The 18,631-nt window shown below is 42.8% G+C and overlaps 2 protein-coding genes across 5 annotated transcripts in view; both read left to right on the forward strand.

The window, feature by feature from the left end:
- rad54l (RAD54 like) overlaps positions 1–5,027 on the forward strand; it is a 9,696-nt gene extending 4,669 nt beyond the window's left edge. For both annotated transcript variants that reach the window (XM_054789710.1, XM_054789711.1), the window contains 13 exons: positions 349–418; positions 495–783; positions 990–1,114; positions 1,187–1,337; positions 1,547–1,673; positions 1,741–1,815; positions 1,891–2,021; positions 3,276–3,386; positions 3,459–3,582; positions 3,664–3,742; positions 3,814–3,993; positions 4,062–4,225; positions 4,744–5,027. In XM_054789710.1, the coding sequence (XP_054645685.1) occupies positions 349–418; positions 495–783; positions 990–1,114; positions 1,187–1,337; positions 1,547–1,673; positions 1,741–1,815; positions 1,891–2,021; positions 3,276–3,386; positions 3,459–3,582; positions 3,664–3,742; positions 3,814–3,993; positions 4,062–4,225; positions 4,744–4,945 (1,828 nt within the window). In that variant the 3' untranslated portion in view covers positions 4,946–5,027. The remainder of the gene's footprint in view (positions 1–348; positions 419–494; positions 784–989; positions 1,115–1,186; positions 1,338–1,546; positions 1,674–1,740; positions 1,816–1,890; positions 2,022–3,275; positions 3,387–3,458; positions 3,583–3,663; positions 3,743–3,813; positions 3,994–4,061; positions 4,226–4,743) is intronic.
- Positions 5,028–6,334: 1,307 nt separating this feature from the next.
- LOC129188430 (leucine-rich repeat-containing protein 41-like) lies at positions 6,335–18,259 on the forward strand. Of its 3 annotated transcripts, none has more exons than XM_054788907.1 (11): positions 6,335–6,509; positions 6,857–6,943; positions 7,046–7,104; positions 7,190–7,832; positions 7,934–8,146; positions 8,234–8,401; positions 15,763–15,861; positions 15,922–16,050; positions 16,119–16,191; positions 16,340–16,576; positions 16,926–18,259. In XM_054788907.1, the coding sequence occupies exons 1-10, from the start codon at positions 6,407–6,409 to the stop codon at positions 16,557–16,559; spliced, it is 1,794 nt and encodes a 597-aa protein (XP_054644882.1). In that variant the 5' UTR covers positions 6,335–6,406; the 3' UTR covers positions 16,560–16,576; positions 16,926–18,259. The 3 variants fall into 3 exon arrangements, with proteins under 3 accessions (XP_054644882.1, XP_054644883.1, XP_054644884.1); XM_054788908.1 differs by having other exon boundaries at positions 16,340–16,563; XM_054788909.1 differs by lacking the exon at positions 6,335–6,509 and having other exon boundaries at positions 6,863–6,943; positions 7,046–7,108.
- The last annotated feature ends 372 nt before the right edge of the window (positions 18,260–18,631 follow it).

Consider the following 18,631-nt stretch of genomic DNA (forward strand, 5'->3'; position numbering starts at 1 on the left):
TTCTCCACTTTCTGAGCTTTTTACAATGTCAATTTCATTTTTCACCCTAACTTTACTTTTCTTTGACACACTGCCATTACAAGAGTCTGCATCACGCTTGGAAGACAAAATGGAGGAAAAAAGTTAACTCAAAAGAACGAAAGTGATTGTAGCAATGGGTGACTAGGTATTAAATTTAAAAAAGATTTTTTGTTTAATTTTGCTGCAGTCCAATAAAAAGAAAGACCATGTGCCACAAATGACCCCCAGGCCGCACTTTGGACACCCCAGATCTAAGGGAATGATTATTGCTTTTTGTCTGTCTTATAGCTTTAGCTTGTTTATGAAGCTTTCTTTTGTTTTGTGCAGGGACAAACTTCCTGTCCACGTTGTTGTGGATCCCGTCTTAGGGAAGGTGCTCAGGCCCCATCAGAGAGAGGTAAATGCCTGTTGTTCCATTTTACAAGGCTGAAGCCGGAAGTGAGGAACGCTGTAATAAGTACCCTTACGTCCAGGGGGTGAAGTTCCTGTGGGACTGTGTGACGGGCAGACGCATTCCGGGTTCGTATGGCTGCATCATGGCTGACGAGATGGGCCTGGGCAAGACCCTGCAGTGTATCACTCTCGTGTGGACGCTGCTTCGCCAAAGTGCCGACGCCAAGCCGGAGATAGACAAGGCCATCGTGGTGTCGCCGTCTAGTCTGGTTCGCAACTGGTTCAATGAGGTGGCAAAGTGGCTGGGAGGACGCGTGGCGCCTGTGGCCATAGACGGAGGCTCCAAGGACGACATTGACAGGAAACTTGGTAATTTTCTCGATGTATTTGCTGCATTGACAGGATGCAAAGAGTTATTTAGCAAAGGTGAAGTGCTCGCTTATAACAGTTGAGAGATGTAAGCCTTTTATTTGCTTTTAGGAAAAGTTGCATCTTCTAGTGGTTACTGTTTATGGAAAGTAGGCTTGACATACTACAGTGTCTCTTATCCATATGACTGCTTTTGTGCCTTCTAGTGAGCTTCATCTCCCAGCGTGGCCTCAGAGTACCGACCCCCATACTCATCATCTCATACGAGACGTTTCGGCTGCATGCAGAGGTTCTGCACAAAGGCCACGTTGGTCTCATCATCTGCGATGAGGTAGTTCTGCTGTGTGACCAAGTGTGCAGCACAACACACAGTCATGCTTGCGTGTGTGTTTGACTCCCTCAGGGCCATCGGCTCAAGAACTCTGACAACCAGACGTACCAGGCTCTCAACGCCATGAGAGCCCAGAGGAGAGTGCTGATATCAGGCACACCCATCCAGAACGACCTGCTGGAGTACTTCAGCCTGGTCCACTTTGTTAACGCTGGCATCCTTGGTAAGTTTCCTTTTGTGGCTGTCCAGTAGAACAGCACTAGAACCTCTCAGGTGCAACAAAATCCTTTGGGATTTGGAAACCATGTAATGTAAAAATCAAAAATGTAAATAGAAATAGTCTGTTCCAGGATCAAACTTTCTCCATGGTAAAACCTTTGCAATCTGCACAAGCAGTGATTTAAGTCACATTTTAACATTCCATGATAATAGGCACAGCTCAGGAGTTCAAGAAGCGCTTTGAGCTTCCCATTCTGAAGGGTCGTGACGCTGACGCCAGTGACAAAGACAGACAGACAGGAGAGGACCAGCTCAAGGAGCTGATCAGCATCGTCAACAGGTAGCTTCCTTTTTGAGGGAAAAACTTCAACGTCAAGTCGAATTAACAACCTGGTGCGTCTCCTCAGGTGTTTAATCAGGAGAACGTCTGACATCCTGTCCAAGTATCTGCCGGTCAAGATAGAGCAGGTGGTCTGTTGCAGGTAGGCTGGACTTGTGCCGAGTCAGCAGATCCAAATGTATGGCGTGTACTAAAGACGTGTCTGTTTTCCCTGCAGACTGACCCCCCTGCAGACTGAGCTTTACAAGCGCTTCCTGAGGCAGGCCAAGCCCGTCGAGGCGCTGCAAGGGGGCAAGATTAGCGTCTCCTCGCTGTCATCCATCACCTCTCTAAAGAAACTCTGCAATCGTAAGACGTTTCATCTTGAAAATCTCTCCCTTCTGCAACAGGGTCTGACTCTTTCAAAGAATACAGTTCAAATGCTCTGTGAGCCTTTTTCTTTGTTTCAGCTCATTCAAGACATGCCGGCTATCTATTGACACACCTCAAAAAAGTCCCACATTTGACAGAATTCCCATTGGAAATGAATGGACCTGTCCCGCATTTGTCACATTTCTCTACCAATTCAAACCATTCCAACTTAAAAACATTGAGCTCATTCAGGACATTAGTACTATTGGTATTCCACATCCCCAAAATTCCCACTTTTCCCCAAATTCTGCATTTTCCATAACATTCATTCCTTTTGATCTTAAGAATTCTTACCACTTCCACATTTCTCCAATTATCAAACCACTCCAACATCAAAACGTTTAGGCTATTTTCCATATTCCCCCCCAAAAATGCCAGTTTTTCAGGAATTGCACATTTTCAGGCCAAAACATTCTGATTGAGATGAATGACATTTTTCCACATTTGTCAACACGGTCAGATCATTCCAGCATCAAAACATTGAGGCTAGCATTTTTTTTTCAAATTCCAAAAAATTCCACATTTTCCACAGCAAAATTCCCGTTGGAAATGACTGGACAATTTGTGCAAGTTGCACAATTATAAGATTTCTCAACCTATTCAAACCATTCCACCATGATAACATTCAGCTCATTCGGGTCTTGAGAATTCTTAGTGTTTCCACATTAATTAAATTATCCAAACTATTCCAGCATCAAAACATTCAAGCTATTTATTTTCCACATTCCACCCCCCAAAAAAGACTTCCATATTCTCTGGCCCATTCAACATTCCCATGGAGTTTTTCCCACATTCAGCTTTTATATTTTTCCACATTATTTATCCCGTAGTTCCACATTTTCCAGCTCAAAAATTTCCATTGAAATGTGAGCTATTTTTCAAACCATTCCATTATCAAAACATTAATTTAATTTCTACAGTCCCAAAAAATTCCTGGGTTTCCCAGAATTCCACATTCCCCAGCCCAAAAATCCCTATTGAAATGAAAGGCATTTTCCCCACACTTGTAAAGTCATTTGAGCCATTCCAGCATCAAAATATTCCGGCTATTTTCCACTTTTCCCATGATTCCACATTTTTGGTACACCATTTCACTTGAGCTTCAGCTCTTCCCTTTTCCAGTTGTTGTTGTAGTTGGCATGGAATGGGCTGGTTTTGTACATTTAAAGGATGATTTTCCATGTGTGTCAGACCCTGCTCTCATCTATGACAAGTGCCTGGAGGGTGAGGAAGGTTTCGAAGGGGCTCTGGATCTTTTCCCGCCCGGTTACTCCATTAAATATGTGGAGCCTCAACTGTCAGGTAAGAATGAAAAAAGCTATGAAGTCGCTGTTAGAGGTTGATGCGGTGGTCAGTGTGCCTGCTTTGCTCCAGGGAAAATGTTGGTTCTGGACTACATTCTTGCCATGACCAGGACGACCACCAGCGACAAGGTGGTCCTCGTCTCCAACTACACTCAAACACTGGACATCTTTGAGAAGCTGTGCCATTCTAGAAGGTGCCTTTTTGGGAGGGACCCATCATGTCTTTGGGCCTAATGTAGGATTGCTACTCCGTCCGCCCTGCTGCTGTCTTGTAGGTACCCGTATGTCCGACTGGACGGAACCATGTCCATCAAGAAACGGGCCAAGATTGTGGAGCGATTCAACAGTCCATCGGTAAGGTGTAAGCTGTGTGAAGCGCCAAAGAGAGACCCCGAGCGCAAGCTGAATCCATCTGTGTCTTCTAGAACCCAGAATTCATCTTCATGCTGAGCAGCAAGGCAGGTGGCTGTGGCCTGAATCTAATCGGCGCCAACCGTTTGGTGATGTTCGATCCAGACTGGAATCCGGCCAATGACGAGCAGGCCATGGCGCGGGTGTGGAGAGACGGTCAGAAGAAGACATGCTACATCTACAGGCTGCTATCTGTGAGTAGCACACGTCTCACATTTGCTACGCTTGCCACGCTCATGTCTCCACCTCTGGCTGCCCGCAGACGGGCACCATCGAGGAAAAGATCCTGCAGAGGCAGGCCCACAAGAAAGCCCTGAGCAGCTGCGTGGTGGACGAGGAGCAGGATGTGGAGCGCCACTTCTCACTTGGCGAACTGCGTGAGCTCTTTGCGCTCAACGAGGAGACCGCCAGCGACACACACGACAAGTAATGATCTTTTGCAGAACTTTACTTTAGAGATCCAAGACCGCTTTAGAATACCTACAAGGAATTATTATGTATTCTTTGGTTCTAAAGATGGAATACCTAAACAAAACAACAACCATAATGACTAAATAACAAAATGCACCCATTTATTATTTTTAAAATTAAATTGTTAGCCAAAAGATTAACGCATGTACCACAGCTTTGTTGTCACTGCAGTCAAGACATACAACAAAATTACTGCAGCAGCTCTACTGGATAAGAGTATGATATATCATATGGAAGCACAAGTATCTAAATAAAAATATGCACAAATGGAGGGAGGAAATGTCAAACTGCTGTGGGATGAAAAATCCCTTTTTATCTCTCATTATCCTTATGTCTCTGGACAAAATCACAAGTAAATGTGCAAGCAACGGCTAGTTTTGGTTTTTGGTTATGTTCACAACCGCTTATGTTGACGGGTTCCGCAGTACTCCAATGGCATTTCAACTCACGTCTCTCCCTTGTGGCGCCATTAGATTTCGCTGTCGCCGCTGCGTCAACGGCATCCAAGTCCGCCCCCCTCCAGCTGAGTCTGACTGCACGAGCGACCTCTCCCAGTGGAACCATTGCTTTGACAAGAAGGGCCTGAGGGACCAAGTGTTGAAGGCCTCCTGGGACGCGGCAATCTCCTTCGTCTTCCACCAGCGCTCTCACGAAGACCAGAGAGGTGTCCTGTGACCGCCTGTGTACAGACATATTTATTCATTGATGAGTGTTTTAATTTTTATCAAAACTGAAGAATAAAGTCCTTGTTTGTTTAAGGAAACGGTATTTGACTTGAACTTTCTACGGCTACAGGACAGGAGTATAATTTGTAGCCATGTCAAGGATACAACTTCCACTGGCTGCATGACAAAACAGCATATTGACAACCTCTCAGTACATATCAGGGAACTAAACAGCCTGTCTCTGTTGGACACAAGACACCAAAACAAGTCAATAGAAATTATTTCATTGCATCGCCATACTCAAGAAATTAAGGAAAAGAGTTGAATTCATGTACTGTGAACACCACCGCACATGACACAAGATATCATCCATCCATTTTCTTCATCTTGATATGAGGAAACAAAATATTTTAAAGGTTTTAATGATTTTTGTGTGACTTTTAACGTATTGTGAAAACTGAAATGAAATGGAAAGGTTTGTTGTCTTACTTGAGAACGTAATATACTGTATCACTGTCTTGCCACAGAAAGTTTGCATGTTTTCTTTCTCCAAACCACTTGGTCTCGCTTGTGTTTTCGGTAGGGGTTTTCTTTGTTAACACAAGGCATTGTCATTCGTGTTCGCTTCACTCAGTGTTGGTAACTTGGTGACTTTGTCGCTAAATCTGGCGACTTTCCAAACCCTTATTGCGACATATTTTCACAAAATGTCTTGACTAGCAACAAATCTAGCGGCTTTTTCTGGTGTCGTTGGGGAGTTTTCGGGTATTTGGAGACTTAAAAGTGAAAGCATGCAGTTTCTGTTCTCACTGAGCAGCAGCATGCTGAGAGGTCCGCCCCACCCTAAAGCAGTCACAAGCGGTCAGGGCACAGTCAGCTCCCGTGGCACACTGAGCAGAGTGGAGCTCTTCACAACCAGACTGCAAATGAATGACGCCTGCGCCTGACGCCTGGATACTGCCAGGGTGGATCTTGCACTTTTTTACAGAGCGGAATCTAAAACGTAAATGTTTGTTAAGCTTCATTAATCATTACACTCAAGACTCATTCGGACTTAGTCACTTACCTGTCAGTGTGTCAGAACGTGTGATGAGAGAACGTTGTGTGATCAATTAAACAAGTAGTCCTAACTGCAAGATAAAAGCTGGAGGCTGGAGTCCAGATGTAATTCTTATGTTGTCTAGACTTTGAGAGGTGCTGACCGAGATTAAAGTGATGGTCAATTTTAAATTAACAAACCAAGAATATTTTTTTGTAGTTCTAAACGTAATTAAGGTGTCTTTACTCACTTTTGTCTCTCCTACGAGGTTATGCTTACAGCACGTTACACCATATGCAAATAAGATGCAAATTGCGTCATGGCGTCATCTCGCGACAGCCAATGGCTACATTTCATACTGAGGAGTTGGGCTACAGTGCCTTCACCGTCTGAATTTTTGTGTGCTAGTGTTGACGTTAATGGGCAGCAGTGATGAGTATACTAGATACAGAAAATCAGATCACTACTTTGAATGGTATCTGCTTCAGAGCTGTCAGTGAACATTTTAAAGTTTTGGGGACAACAGCGGTACTTCGTAAGTAAACCGGAAGTGTTTCTGTGTTCGGAGCACTAGCTAGCTAGCTCAGGCTAACGTGACTACCATAACACATAAATATTAATATAGGTATTTTCCGAGTTGGCTTTCATTCAGTTAGGGTCCACGAACTGAACGACATTTTTACTTCCAGTTTCATGCTGCCCTAAGCACGTAATATGGACTTTTAAAACATATGTAGACATTGTGCAGATGTACTATTTAGTTTTGAATTTTTCCTTGCAAGAATAGAGATGAGTGAAATGATAAATTGAAGAAATTACTGTATAAAACTTGTCCTTGTCCAGTCAGTTTGTCCTGAGATTATGTAATTTATGTGTCATCAGATCTTCCGAGAGAACTTCTAAAGGGTCTTCTTCCTCATTTGAACGTGTGTCAGCTGGATGAACTTCAGCCGGGCCTCAATCTCAAAGGTATGCTTGTGAGTGAAGAGCGCCTGGTTTGTCTTCATTTGTTTCATTTGACAGTCAACTTTACCTCCCGCGTTCTTGCTCGCCTGTCTGTTTTCCTCTCAGGAATATCCACGGCCTCTGAATGGTTGAAGGTCTACCGGCAATTGCAGGGCAGGGCCAGCGTAGGTATCTTCTGTGATGAATAGATATTGTACCTTCTCAGGTCGCAGCAGACTACTGTCACGCTTCTCCCTTCTCTGATTCTAGCTGAAGACATTTGACACGGAGCAAGATGTGAAGCAAGAAGTCATGTGGAGGATGTTTGCAATGGTCATCAATGGCCAAGGCCTACCTCTGAGTGTTAGGAAGCATTTAAATACTCCAGACCTTTTGTTGGCAGCGGCTAAAACCATCAACCATTTTAAGTTGTCATTCAGGCGCAACTCAAGGATCGACTTGATAGCTGGACAGACGCCTGTTCTCCGTGTTTTAGAGGAGACGGTTACTACACTTTCACTGTGGATTGCTAAAAGTGTGCTTGGGGAGAAGAGGAAATTACAGATGTACATCATCCATCACTTGATGCAACATGGCGTCACCAAACATGTCATTCTACATACCAATGACCATTACATCTTGTCTAAGGTGCTGTATGAAGGAGGATGTCTGAGCAAACTTTACAGGGAAAACACCTGGAATGACGACGACGACGACGAAGAAGGCTCCCCAGCAAAACACTTAAAGTTGTACCCATACGTTCTTTATGGAAATGTCCATACATGCACCGGGTGTCCAAACAGAGTCATTGAACATCTGGAACTGGAGGACTGTTCACTGAGGAGCTTGAGAAACCTGACTAAAATACTTCCTTCATGCTCTCGCCTGACTGCTCTAACGGTGCGCAGCAAGTGTGAGTCATCAATGTTTTTCTTGTCAAATCATATTTTCTACATTTTGATGTCAAACGTGTGTGTGTGTGTGTGTGTGTGTGTGTGTAATGTTCTGGTACAGACCCTTTTCAGTTTTCAGATGTGTTGGACTTCACTAAAGCTCTGAAGCAGCTGTTTCAACACTCTGACGCCTCCCTCAGCCGTCTGTCCATCTACTCGCTGTCATACCCGTCTTTGTTGAGCCTCCTGTTGCACGCCTACCCCAGGCTGATGGAGCTCAATGTAGAGTTTGATAACGTGTTTGTGGAGAAGCTGCCGCTTGCGAAGGATACAAGTGAGTATCTGTGCTTTTACCTGTGTGGCAGCTTCAGCGGGCGTCCCTCTCTTGCTCATTGTTGACCGTGTCCTAACTGTCCTGTAGGCGAACTTCCGCTGGAGCACCTGTCAGTCAAAATGAATCAGCAGCTGACAGATCTTGTCTTCCTCTTGTCCGTGTTGAGACGCTGCCCCCACCTGGTCACGCTGCATGTGAAAGGGATGCGCCTGCTGACCCCTTACTCTCAAAAGGAACTTCTCACCACGCTGTCAGGTAAACAATTATAAACGTCACATGAGGGACTTCCTTTATAATGTAAATTACTGGTGCTTTTGATATTCCCAAATTATGACGTCAACCTCTAAACTCCAACCTAACGACTGCCTGGACAGTGGGCTCCAAATCTATCCTGATTATGAGAAATAAGCTTATCCTGACCCAACCTGAGCAGACCCTTGTTTAAGCCTAATCTTGCTAACATGAAGTAAAAATGTGTAAGGTAAATCTACAACCATTCGCAGTCAGCCTTCACTCCCCGGTATAGTCACTGATTTCTTCTCAAAATAATTACATTTTTTAACGGGAAAACCTGCCCATTCACCTTAAGTCTGTAATAATTGATAAATAATAATGAAAATATTATACAATAATATATTAATAATATTACATCCGAGAAGGCCCCTTGCGCCCTGATATCAAAGGGTCTTAAAAGGGCCAACGTACAGTATCAGGGGCTATCCACATGGAAACGTTTTCTGAAAGGGCGTTCTGGGTGACCTGAAATAGTATTTTTTGAAAACGGCTTCCAGAGTGGGAAAATCTGAAAAGGCCGGCTTGTCGTTTCCGTGTAGACAAGCAACCTGCTTCTTTCCAGAAACGATGACATCGCCGACCCGTCACCATCACGTGACCAGAAGTGAGCTTTGACGATAAGCCAATGTAATACCTGAATATTTAGACTGGCATCACTCACCAGTCAAAGTTCTCTTGATGTTCTGTTGTCTCAAACTCCAAAATAATTTGCAGAAGTAATTCCGCTTTGTCGTAATTGTAGATGAGCATTGGAAAGCAGAAGACGACAGATGGCGCATGCGTTCTTTCTTCTTCTATAATTTGGTGTGTCACGTGGTTTTGTCTGTGTGACTGTTCACAGCGCCAAACGTAGGTGTGTAGGCCAGCCACGATAACAAATTTTGCTGGATGATAATTGTCCTACAAATTATTGTCGCTAATTGATATTATTGCCAACATTTTATGAGATCATTTTTTAATTAATTATATGGCATAATAATGTGAGTACATCATATCAAAAACAATGTCTTGAATTTCTCAAGAGTATTTAACATTGTAATTGGAATGTCAAGAGCTTTTAAATAAAATAAATGTAGCAAACGTAATAAATTAAACAAAAAAAGACCCCCATGAAAATAAAATGGACTCTGTCTCTTTTAGCAAAAATTGCAGTAAAAATCACAGTCATAACCAAAAACAACAACAAATAGACCCTATCTCTGTTGAGAAAAAAAACACTCCAATAAAAAGCATGCACAACAATAAATAAAATGGAGTATCAAGTCTATGTAAACAAAATTGCACTTGAGTAAATAATGAACATTAGGTATTACTCCTTAACAGGAAGGTTTAACATACAGGTACAGTATAGCTAACAACACTGTGATTGTGCTTTTTGCGCTGTTTTGTTTATATTTACATTGCCGACCAAATGCCTCAGTAAGCGTTGACTGTCGGGACGAAGGCTTCGCTGCACCTCCATCAGTATTTGTTTTTTTTTCTTCCCAGTTGGGAAAACCGGACAGGATGGTTTTGTTTGAAGTGTGCATACAAGTTGGTCGTATTCCCCTTCTTCCTCGTCACTATTTTTGAACAAATACAACATATCGGTTCGTCTGCGTTCATGCGCTTACCCTGTTCATTCTCTTTAAAACCAAAATATTCCCACACTGGGGCTGTGGCATTTGCCTTAGAAACCATCGCTTTTGTGCCTTAATTCATGTTAGCATATGTTTGCTCAAGAGGCTAAATTGCTGCTAGCACTCTGTGTAGCCACTCACTAGTAGACCCGCCTCCACGTACTGGGACAAAGAGACTGAGAGGAGGGTTCACTCTCTCCGTTCATTCCACTGTAGCACCAACGCACATAGACAGATGAAAGTGAACCCTCTTGTCATCCAGCCTGTGTGGTAAAGAGAGACGAGGAAAATGCATGCACATGTCAATTTATCGAGGCCGGCAAAATGATCGACTCCGTTTTTATTTATCGTTCAATTAATCGATTTATTGATTATCGTTACAGGCCTATAGGTGTGCCTTGTGTGTTACATTGTTTTGACCCAGTGATCCGTTCCTGTCTGGATGCAACTATTTACTAATCTGACACAGAGTGGATGGAAATTTTTTTCAACCTGCCAAAGAAAAAAGTCGCAGGAATGTTTCCGTGTGGACAGGGCCTCACAAATCATGTGACAGCACCATGTCTCCCGCTTGGACAAGTAGAGAATATAAATAGGAAGTCATTTACTGCAAAAGTCCCTGTCACTGCGCAATACGTGCCCGGAATGCAATCGGTCCCGTGCATGCGCAAGGACTACGTCACTACAACAGCGCTTCTGCGACGTCACACGCTGTGGTAGTTATAATTTTTTAAATGTATTAACATAAATGGTCAGTAGAGTACAATGATGTATTAATCTAGAGGATTCATCTTTTTCAGTTATTTTTTTCTAAACAGGGGATTACCATCCATTCAAACATATCTTCCTAGCAAATGCTTTTGTGTGTATTTTTTCAGTGGCGAAAAAAAAAAAACATAAAATAATTTATGGAACAAAGAAAAGAGGGCTTATTAACTTGCAACATGGATATGATATAAGAAAAACATATTTATTATGTTGTTATTTCTCAAATTTCTATCTATCTTAATGTTTTTTGGTAGTGGAGGGGGACGCTTGCTGCCGTAAAATAGATCGACGGGTGGCGTAGCTTACACATGCCTAACATTGGACTGCCGAAAAATAGGCCGACCGGATGTAGACGCGCTCTGCACCTGTGTAGAACCCAATTGAACCGCATGCGTTCTGGGTATGTATTGCGCAGTGACAGTCCCCCAACCACCAGGCGGCCTTGGAAAACTTTCAGAAGCAAAGATAAAAAAACATGTTTTTTTAAAATTGTTTTGTAAATAACTACATCAAATTTTATGTTAATACATATTGATTTTGTAAATAAGGACTATTATTTTATTGGAAAAATAATATACTGTTAGAAAGCCCAAAGTTTCTGCATGCTTATGTTGTTTCGTTTCATCAGGGCTGTTTCTTGCAATAGGCAGGTCCCCAAGCCAACAGGGGCCCCCAAAGCTGCATATTCAGCCTCATCTGAGGAGAAGTGAAAATGTCCTTCAGTCTTAACCCTTTCTGAGTGTGAGCGCCACACCGCACTGCGTCAGACTTGGTCAGTGCGTTCAGGTACTCAACAAAGACAGAGTAATATCTCCATACGTGCTAAAGTCATCTTAATTAAAGTAATCTTAATTGAACAGTTAAAGGAAACTTAAATGACTTCGACGCTGCACAGTGCTTTCAGAATCCGAATCAGAGTCAGCTTTTTTGGCCAAGTATGCTTACACAAACAAGGAATTTGACTTTGGTTAAATTAGCTCTCACTGTACATATACACAACACTTAATAAATAAATAATTAAGAAGCAAAGCAGTTGTTCATTAAGGCAGTCATGTGGTTCCCTCATGTAGTCCTTCAGAGCTTTAGTCCCCCTTTGACCTCCCTCTCCTGGCTTGCTTCTAGTGGCAGTAAATCATGGCCTGGTCCCCTTTTGGTTTGATTTCTCTTGGGAAAGTGTCCTGCATCCTGTTCTGTCTCTTGGGTGTGATGTGTTCCAGACGTAAAACCCTCCTCACACAGTCATGTCCTTTTACTCACATGGAAACACTGTTCTGAGTGCCCTGAAAGGTTGTTGCTTCCAAAATGGAAAAATCTGGCAACCTTTCTGTGTTGTTTCCTGTAAACTACTACTTTCTGAAAACAATGACATCATATTTGAGCTCATTTTTGTCCCAAAGGGAAGCTACAATGGTTGTCACGTTCATGGGGTACGTGCTAACTTACTTTTTTAAAGGGTCACTTGCTCTCTTATGACCATTATAAAAATTAGGTCTTGTCTTCAAAACGATGTTTAACATAAACACATAGTGTGTCCAGCTTTAAAATAGTGACGCTATCACGGGATCTTAACTGGTAGCTCGTGAACTACCAGTCGCTCGCCATCTGATCAGTTGAGTATCTCACCAAAGTTAGAATTTTTCCTAAACTCTTAGTATGTATTATAACTGTTCACTTCAGACATGATGCCTACAACACAAATGGCTCACTGCTCCTTTTTTTTGTCAAAGTAGCTTTAATAGTGCTGGAAGTTGGATACAATTGTACTATCATAAACCTGGACACTCAATGTATACTCTTCCGTATATATTAAGCACGTCAGATTTGTATGAGAAAGGTATTTAAATTGTTATTTTACTCTGTTATTTGTGTTATTTTGTCTTATAAAATATATTATTAAACAATTAACTTCCCATGTATTAGTATTACTCTAAAACAGGCATCAAATTAAATTCAGGTTTGTGTCAAATAGTACATTTGTTTCACACAATTAAAGGTAAAAAAAAACAAAAGAAAAAAACATTGGGTTGGTTGGCCCTGCCAACAAAGTGTCCCTTATTATTTAAGTTGGCAACCTTACCAGTCAGTTTGCATTTTATTGTATTATTATTGAATATTTTTTGTTGCTGACAAACCTGTGCTCCACACTTCAGCCCAGTAGTTGACAGTAATGCGCAAATGAGCAAGTTTCCCATCCGACATTAACTTCTAAAGAAGAAGAAAGGAGACAAACACCAAAGAAGAAGGAAAGAGGGCGGGATTCGATGCCACCAATGAGATCCTTCTAGAAGCTAGGGACAGAAACGGTGGATAGAGAAGACAGTTGTCATTTACTGAGTATTTATCAGTAATGAAGTGAAAATGAGAGTAAATGTGAATAATTATTTTGTAAGTCGATTTCGGTGCGCGCCCCTAAATTTTCTGCTTGCTCTCCTAAAATTTTAAGTAAGGGGCCACTGTGGTCCTAGTAAAAAAAGTTAGTCTGGAGTCCTGCCTTTGCCATCATGTGACCAGAAGTGAGCGTTGCAGACAAGCAAACATAAAATCTGAATATTTCAACTGGCATGACCCACCCCAGTCTACTTTCTGCTGGTATTTTTCTGTCTTGTACTCCAAAATGACTTGCAGAAGGAATTCCAGTTCGTCCTAAGTCTAGACAAGCCAGCCATGCTCTCTTTTTCTGTAGTTTTGGTGTGACAAAGTTCTGTCTGCGTGTCTGTTCACAGCGTCACAGGTAGGTGTGCCTTATGCACTACATTGTTTCATCCACTGATCCGTTCCCGTCTGGATGCGACACGGCCTTAATTAGCACTCTAATGAATCACTGGGGCCTGTCCACACAGGAACCTCCAGTTTGTGTGTATGAGTGGTTAGCCCACGGTGTGTGGGGTCAGAGGACAGAAGAGAGGGAGGGGAGGATCATGGTGTGAGGGTAATCCAGAGTCCAGGAAGGGGAGGGTGACAGCTGCGAGAGAGTTTAGCATCCTGACAGTCTGATGGATGAAGCTGTACCTCAGGCCCTGTCCACACAGACACAAGTTAAAAAATTATTATTATTGTTAAATACCGTAGTTGCATCCAGACGGGAACGGAACACTGGGTGAAAACGATGTAATACACAAGGCACACCTACGTGTGTCACTGTAAACAGACACACAGATGGAACCACGTGACACACCAAACTATAGACGAAGAAAGAGCACATGCACATAAGTCCTTTCCAAGGCTCGTCGAGACTCACGACAAAGTGGAATTACTTCTGCCACACTACCACAAAAGTCATGCCAGTCAAAATATTCGGATATTATGTTTGCTTGCTCCCCTCCCTCCAGGACATGTGTTGTAGATGTTCTGGAGGGAGGGAAGATTGGTATCGATGGTCTGCTCAGCTGCTCTATGCGCTGCAGGATCTTTTTGTCAGCAGCGGTGCAGCTTCTATACCACACAGTGATAAAACTGGACAGGATGCTCTCTGTGGTTCCACGGTAGAAGGAGCGCATGATGGGGAGCGGGGCTTCGGCTCTCTTGAGTTTGCAGAGGAAGTAGAGGCGTTGCTGGGCCTTCTTGGCCAGTGCTGTGGTTTTGGTGGGAGGTCCTTTTTGTGATTTGCACGCCCAAGAATTTAGTGCTGCTTGCTCTTTCTACAGCGGCTCCGTTGATGATTAGTGGAAGGTCCTTGGTGTTGGCTCTCCTGAAGTCGACCACAATCTTTGTCTTCTTCATGTTAAGGGTAAGATCGTAGTCGCTGCACCACATGGCCAGTCGACTCAGCGCACCCCTTAGTTGCACCCACCACAGTACTGCCGTCCTCAAACTTGATGTGGATCATTTTGTTGTGTGTTGCCACGCAGTAATGGGTCAGCAGTGGGCTAAGAACTAGGGATTCTCCGATCGAAGTGTAAGATTTTAGAATAGAATACTGTAGATCAGATCAGTAAATAGTCACGTCTGCACAGGAACAGACCACTGAGTGAAAACGATGTAAAACAGAAGGCATACCTACATGTGGACCTGTAGACAGACACACAGTGAGAACCACATGACACACCAAAACTATAAAAAAAGAAAAATGCATGTGCAAAAGGTCCGTCCACTTGGCCGGCAGCAGTAATGGCCGCAACAGTAGCCCGTGTTTTTATTAGGGATTATTGCGCCTTTTGTGGGGTCATTCAAACCTGCAATAAAAGCCTGTTGTTTCAGTGATTAAGTCTGGTGCTTGTGTGTACTGACACTGAATGACCAGTGTAGAATACTATATATCATCAAGTCTATGCTTGAAAATGCTTAATTTAGACAAAAAATATGTCACATTTGCTTAAGTTGCTTAAGACTCACGACAAAGTGGAATTACTTCTGCCACACTACCACAAAAGTCATGCCAGTCAAAATATTCGGATATTATGTTTGCTTGCTCCCCTCCCTCCAGGACATGTGTTGTAGATGTTCTGGAGGGAGGGAAGATTGGTATCGATGGTCTGCTCAGCTGCTCTATGCGCTGCAGGACACACCAAAACTATAAAATAAGAAAAATGCATGTGCAAAAGGTCCGTCCACTTGGCCGGCAGCAGTAATGGCCGCAACAGTAGCCCGTGTTTTTATTAGGGATTATTACGCCTTTTGTGGGGTCATTCAAACCTGCAATAAAAGCCTGTTGTTTCAGTGATTAAGTCTGGTGCTTGTGTGTACTGACACTGAATGACCAGTGTAGAATACTACATATCATCACGTCTATGCTTGAAAATGCTTAATTTAGACAAAAAATATGTCACATTTGCTTAAGTATGCATTTTTTAAGTATGTATTTTTTGACTAATAGTAGGCCGTATTCAACCACAAAACAGCATGATTTGTTTAATTATTTTTTTTTTAACTGTGATAGAGTGAAGCTGTGCGGGATGACTGTACTTGCTGTGTTTGAGAGACCTTTTCTGTGTTTAGAGTCTAATGGCCGCCTGACAAGTCTCGACTTGATGGACCTGAACTTGTCTGATTGTTTCCACCAGATCCTCACCCTGCTGCGAGTGTGCAAGCTGGAAGGTAACAAAGTCCACGCTGTCTTCTTTGTGCCGCCATGTTTGACGCTGCTTTGTCTTTCAGAGCTCCACCTCCATGACTGCCGTCTCCTGGAGCGGCACAGCAACAAGCAGCAGGTTTTGTGGCTGTTGGTTGAGGCCCTGAAGGCAGTGCCGTCTCTGCGCAAGCTCACATTGTCTCAGAACCGTCTCGGTAAACCACGCCCTCGCCGCGTCAAGCATACGGTTGCTGATGTGTTCACACATTGCCTGTGTCCACAGCTTGCAACGTCCACGTGGTGGCAGAACTCTTCTCTGGACCAATGCCAAGCTCATTGGAATACCTCGATCTCCGGTGAGTGCTCACTAAGTCGTGCTGCTGTCCCTATGGAGAATCCGAGTCTTAAGAATGACCCTGTGGGCTTCCCTGCTTAGACTGTTCCAATCCATCACCCAGTTAAGGAAAATGGATGTAGAAATACTGCTCTTCTTCTTCCACACAGCCTAAATTTCATCCAGCCAGATGACCTGCTACACTTTGCTGAGGCCTTAACACCACACCCTCCACCGCACCGCCTCACCCTCAACCTCACGTACAATATGGGAGTCCGAGACAAAGACAGGTGGAATGCTGCACTGGACAAGCTCCGCCCATTCTGTCAGCTGGTGTCCGACGATTGGGATTCCAGCAACATGATGGCCGACCACATTAGCAACATGTGACAAGGCAAGGAGTCAGCGTGAGTCTTTATTTAAACCAGGGGTGTCAAACTCGTGCCATGGAGGGCCGAGACGCTGCAGGTTTTCTTACCAGCCAGTTACTTAAGCAGGTGATTTTAATGATAAGCACCTTCAATTTGAGGAAAGGAGCTCATCAATTAAATCGCCTGCTGGAGAAACTGGTTGGAGATACTGTAAAACCTGCAGTGTCTCGGACCTCCATGGAACGAGTTTGACACACCTGATTTAAACACATCATCATCATAGCTTTTAGAGCAGAAGTAATAAGTAGAAAACACAAATAGAATAGGACAGGAGTAGAGTAGCTGTAAACCACTAAAGATATTCTTGATCTTTGCTTTCTTGCAGAAAGATCCTGAGAGATCCTGTCATGACGTCAGTGTCAAGATGAGACCACATTACACAACCGGGAAGGCACAACCAAATGCAGTATATTAGAGAGCAATACATGAGACTAATTACTTAAAGAAAAACTGCACTTTTTTTGAAAGTTTGCCTATCTTATGTGAGGCATTACGACACAAGTCTTTGTCTTTTCTGTGTGTTGTGCAGATATAAAAACTGCTAAAAAGAGGCAGCTAACTCATGCACATAAGGGGACACACCTTTTCCTCCTGCAACGCCCGCTATTAAAACACCTCCAAAAACTTCCAACAATATTTAATAATTTTTTATCCATGCTGTAACTATGTAGTAACAGGACATTCACTATAACATGTAATTAGCCAGACTTTGGTCATTTTAAGCATTACCAGAACTTCCTTCCTGGGCGCACTGATTTCACATAGCAGTATAGAAACGAACGCTACATATAGCATTAACTTTTCCAACCTCAAAAACAAAAACACAGCAATAGTAGTGGCAGCTCCACTATGTAGCGTTACCCTTGGTAGTGGCCTGAGGCGTTGTGAGCATGGCATGATGAGTGAGTGTGTAGTGAAGCTAGTTGGCTAGTAGCTAGCCGGTATGTTGTGACAAGGTGTCACTATGTGAATAAAGTAGTTGTTTGGCATAACAATGCTAATAACGATAATGTCGCTGTAGCTTCGTTAATATGCAGGTGACATTATGTAAATGGACCGCTGTTGGTCGTTTTTGGAGGGTTTTTTCAGAAGGCTTTATAGGCAGAATAGTTGCATCCCATTACTTGCATTCTTAGCTGCCTCTTTTTTGCTGTTTTTATATCTTTAGAACGCACACAAAAGACAAATGTGTGTCCATGTCTCACAAAAGCATTGTGGATGATGGGCAAAATTAACAAAAAAGTGCAGTTTTTCTTGACTACGTCTGTAGTACACCATGTTAGATGGCAGGATCCCCATCTAGTACACTTTGAAGATGTCCTCAGCACACGGCTCAACGATTAATTGCTCAAATAGACAGCCCAAACGACCAAATTTGTCATTTTTCAAGTTTGCCAAAAACAAAGACAGGTATGTGTCATCAATACGTTGAAGATTTATAACACTAGTAGTTGTAAATAAATGGCTGCTTTGTTGTTCGTTTATGTTCCATAATGTTCAATTTCTATGATTTCTTGTACTTGCTGCATCAAGTTCATGCAGCCATTTCATGTAAGAATTGTCATTTGTGGTTTAGAAGTGTATTTTTTTTTTTGTATGTTGCTTGAAAAGCATTGATAACACAATAATGAAGGAAAAAAGTTAAATAAAGAAGAAGAATGTTTCTTTCAATCTGCTGCTCAGGTTTTTAATGGCATCTACATTAAAGAAGACATATTTGTGGGTGCCTGCTCAGGTAGGAATAAGAGCACCACAGCATGTTTAACCCCGCGCCTCCCCCTGCTCAGTGTGGACAAAGAGACACCGCCACAAATCTTGACCAATCTGAAGCTGTACCTCAACTCGATATCCTCTGCTAATAATAAGAAAGCTATCAAGACTATAGATCTGTGCTCCCATTTCAATATCCTTAATTCAGTTTAATTTTCGTTGCTCATGTCCCTTGGTGTATCTTACTTTAATTACTACTATTATCTCCTTTTTAAAAAAAAAATATTTTAATTTATCACTTTTCTGTTACATTTTTATTTC

This window comes from Dunckerocampus dactyliophorus, chromosome 10 (assembly GCF_027744805.1).
Source record: "Dunckerocampus dactyliophorus isolate RoL2022-P2 chromosome 10, RoL_Ddac_1.1, whole genome shotgun sequence".
Taxonomy (NCBI): Eukaryota; Metazoa; Chordata; class Actinopteri; order Syngnathiformes; family Syngnathidae; genus Dunckerocampus; species Dunckerocampus dactyliophorus.

Bases quoted from the DNA above. Each gene is read 5' to 3' on its own strand.
- LOC129188430 (XM_054788907.1), top strand. From the start codon at position 6,407: ATGAGTATACTAGATACAGAAAATCAGATCACTACTTTGAATGGTATC. The intron at 6,944-7,045 runs GTATGCTTGTGA...TTTTCCTCTCAG, and splicing joins GCCGGGCCTCAATCTCAAAG to GAATATCCACGGCCTCTGAA. The intron at 15,862-15,921 runs GTAACAAAGTCC...TTTGTCTTTCAG, and splicing joins GCGAGTGTGCAAGCTGGAAG to AGCTCCACCTCCATGACTGC.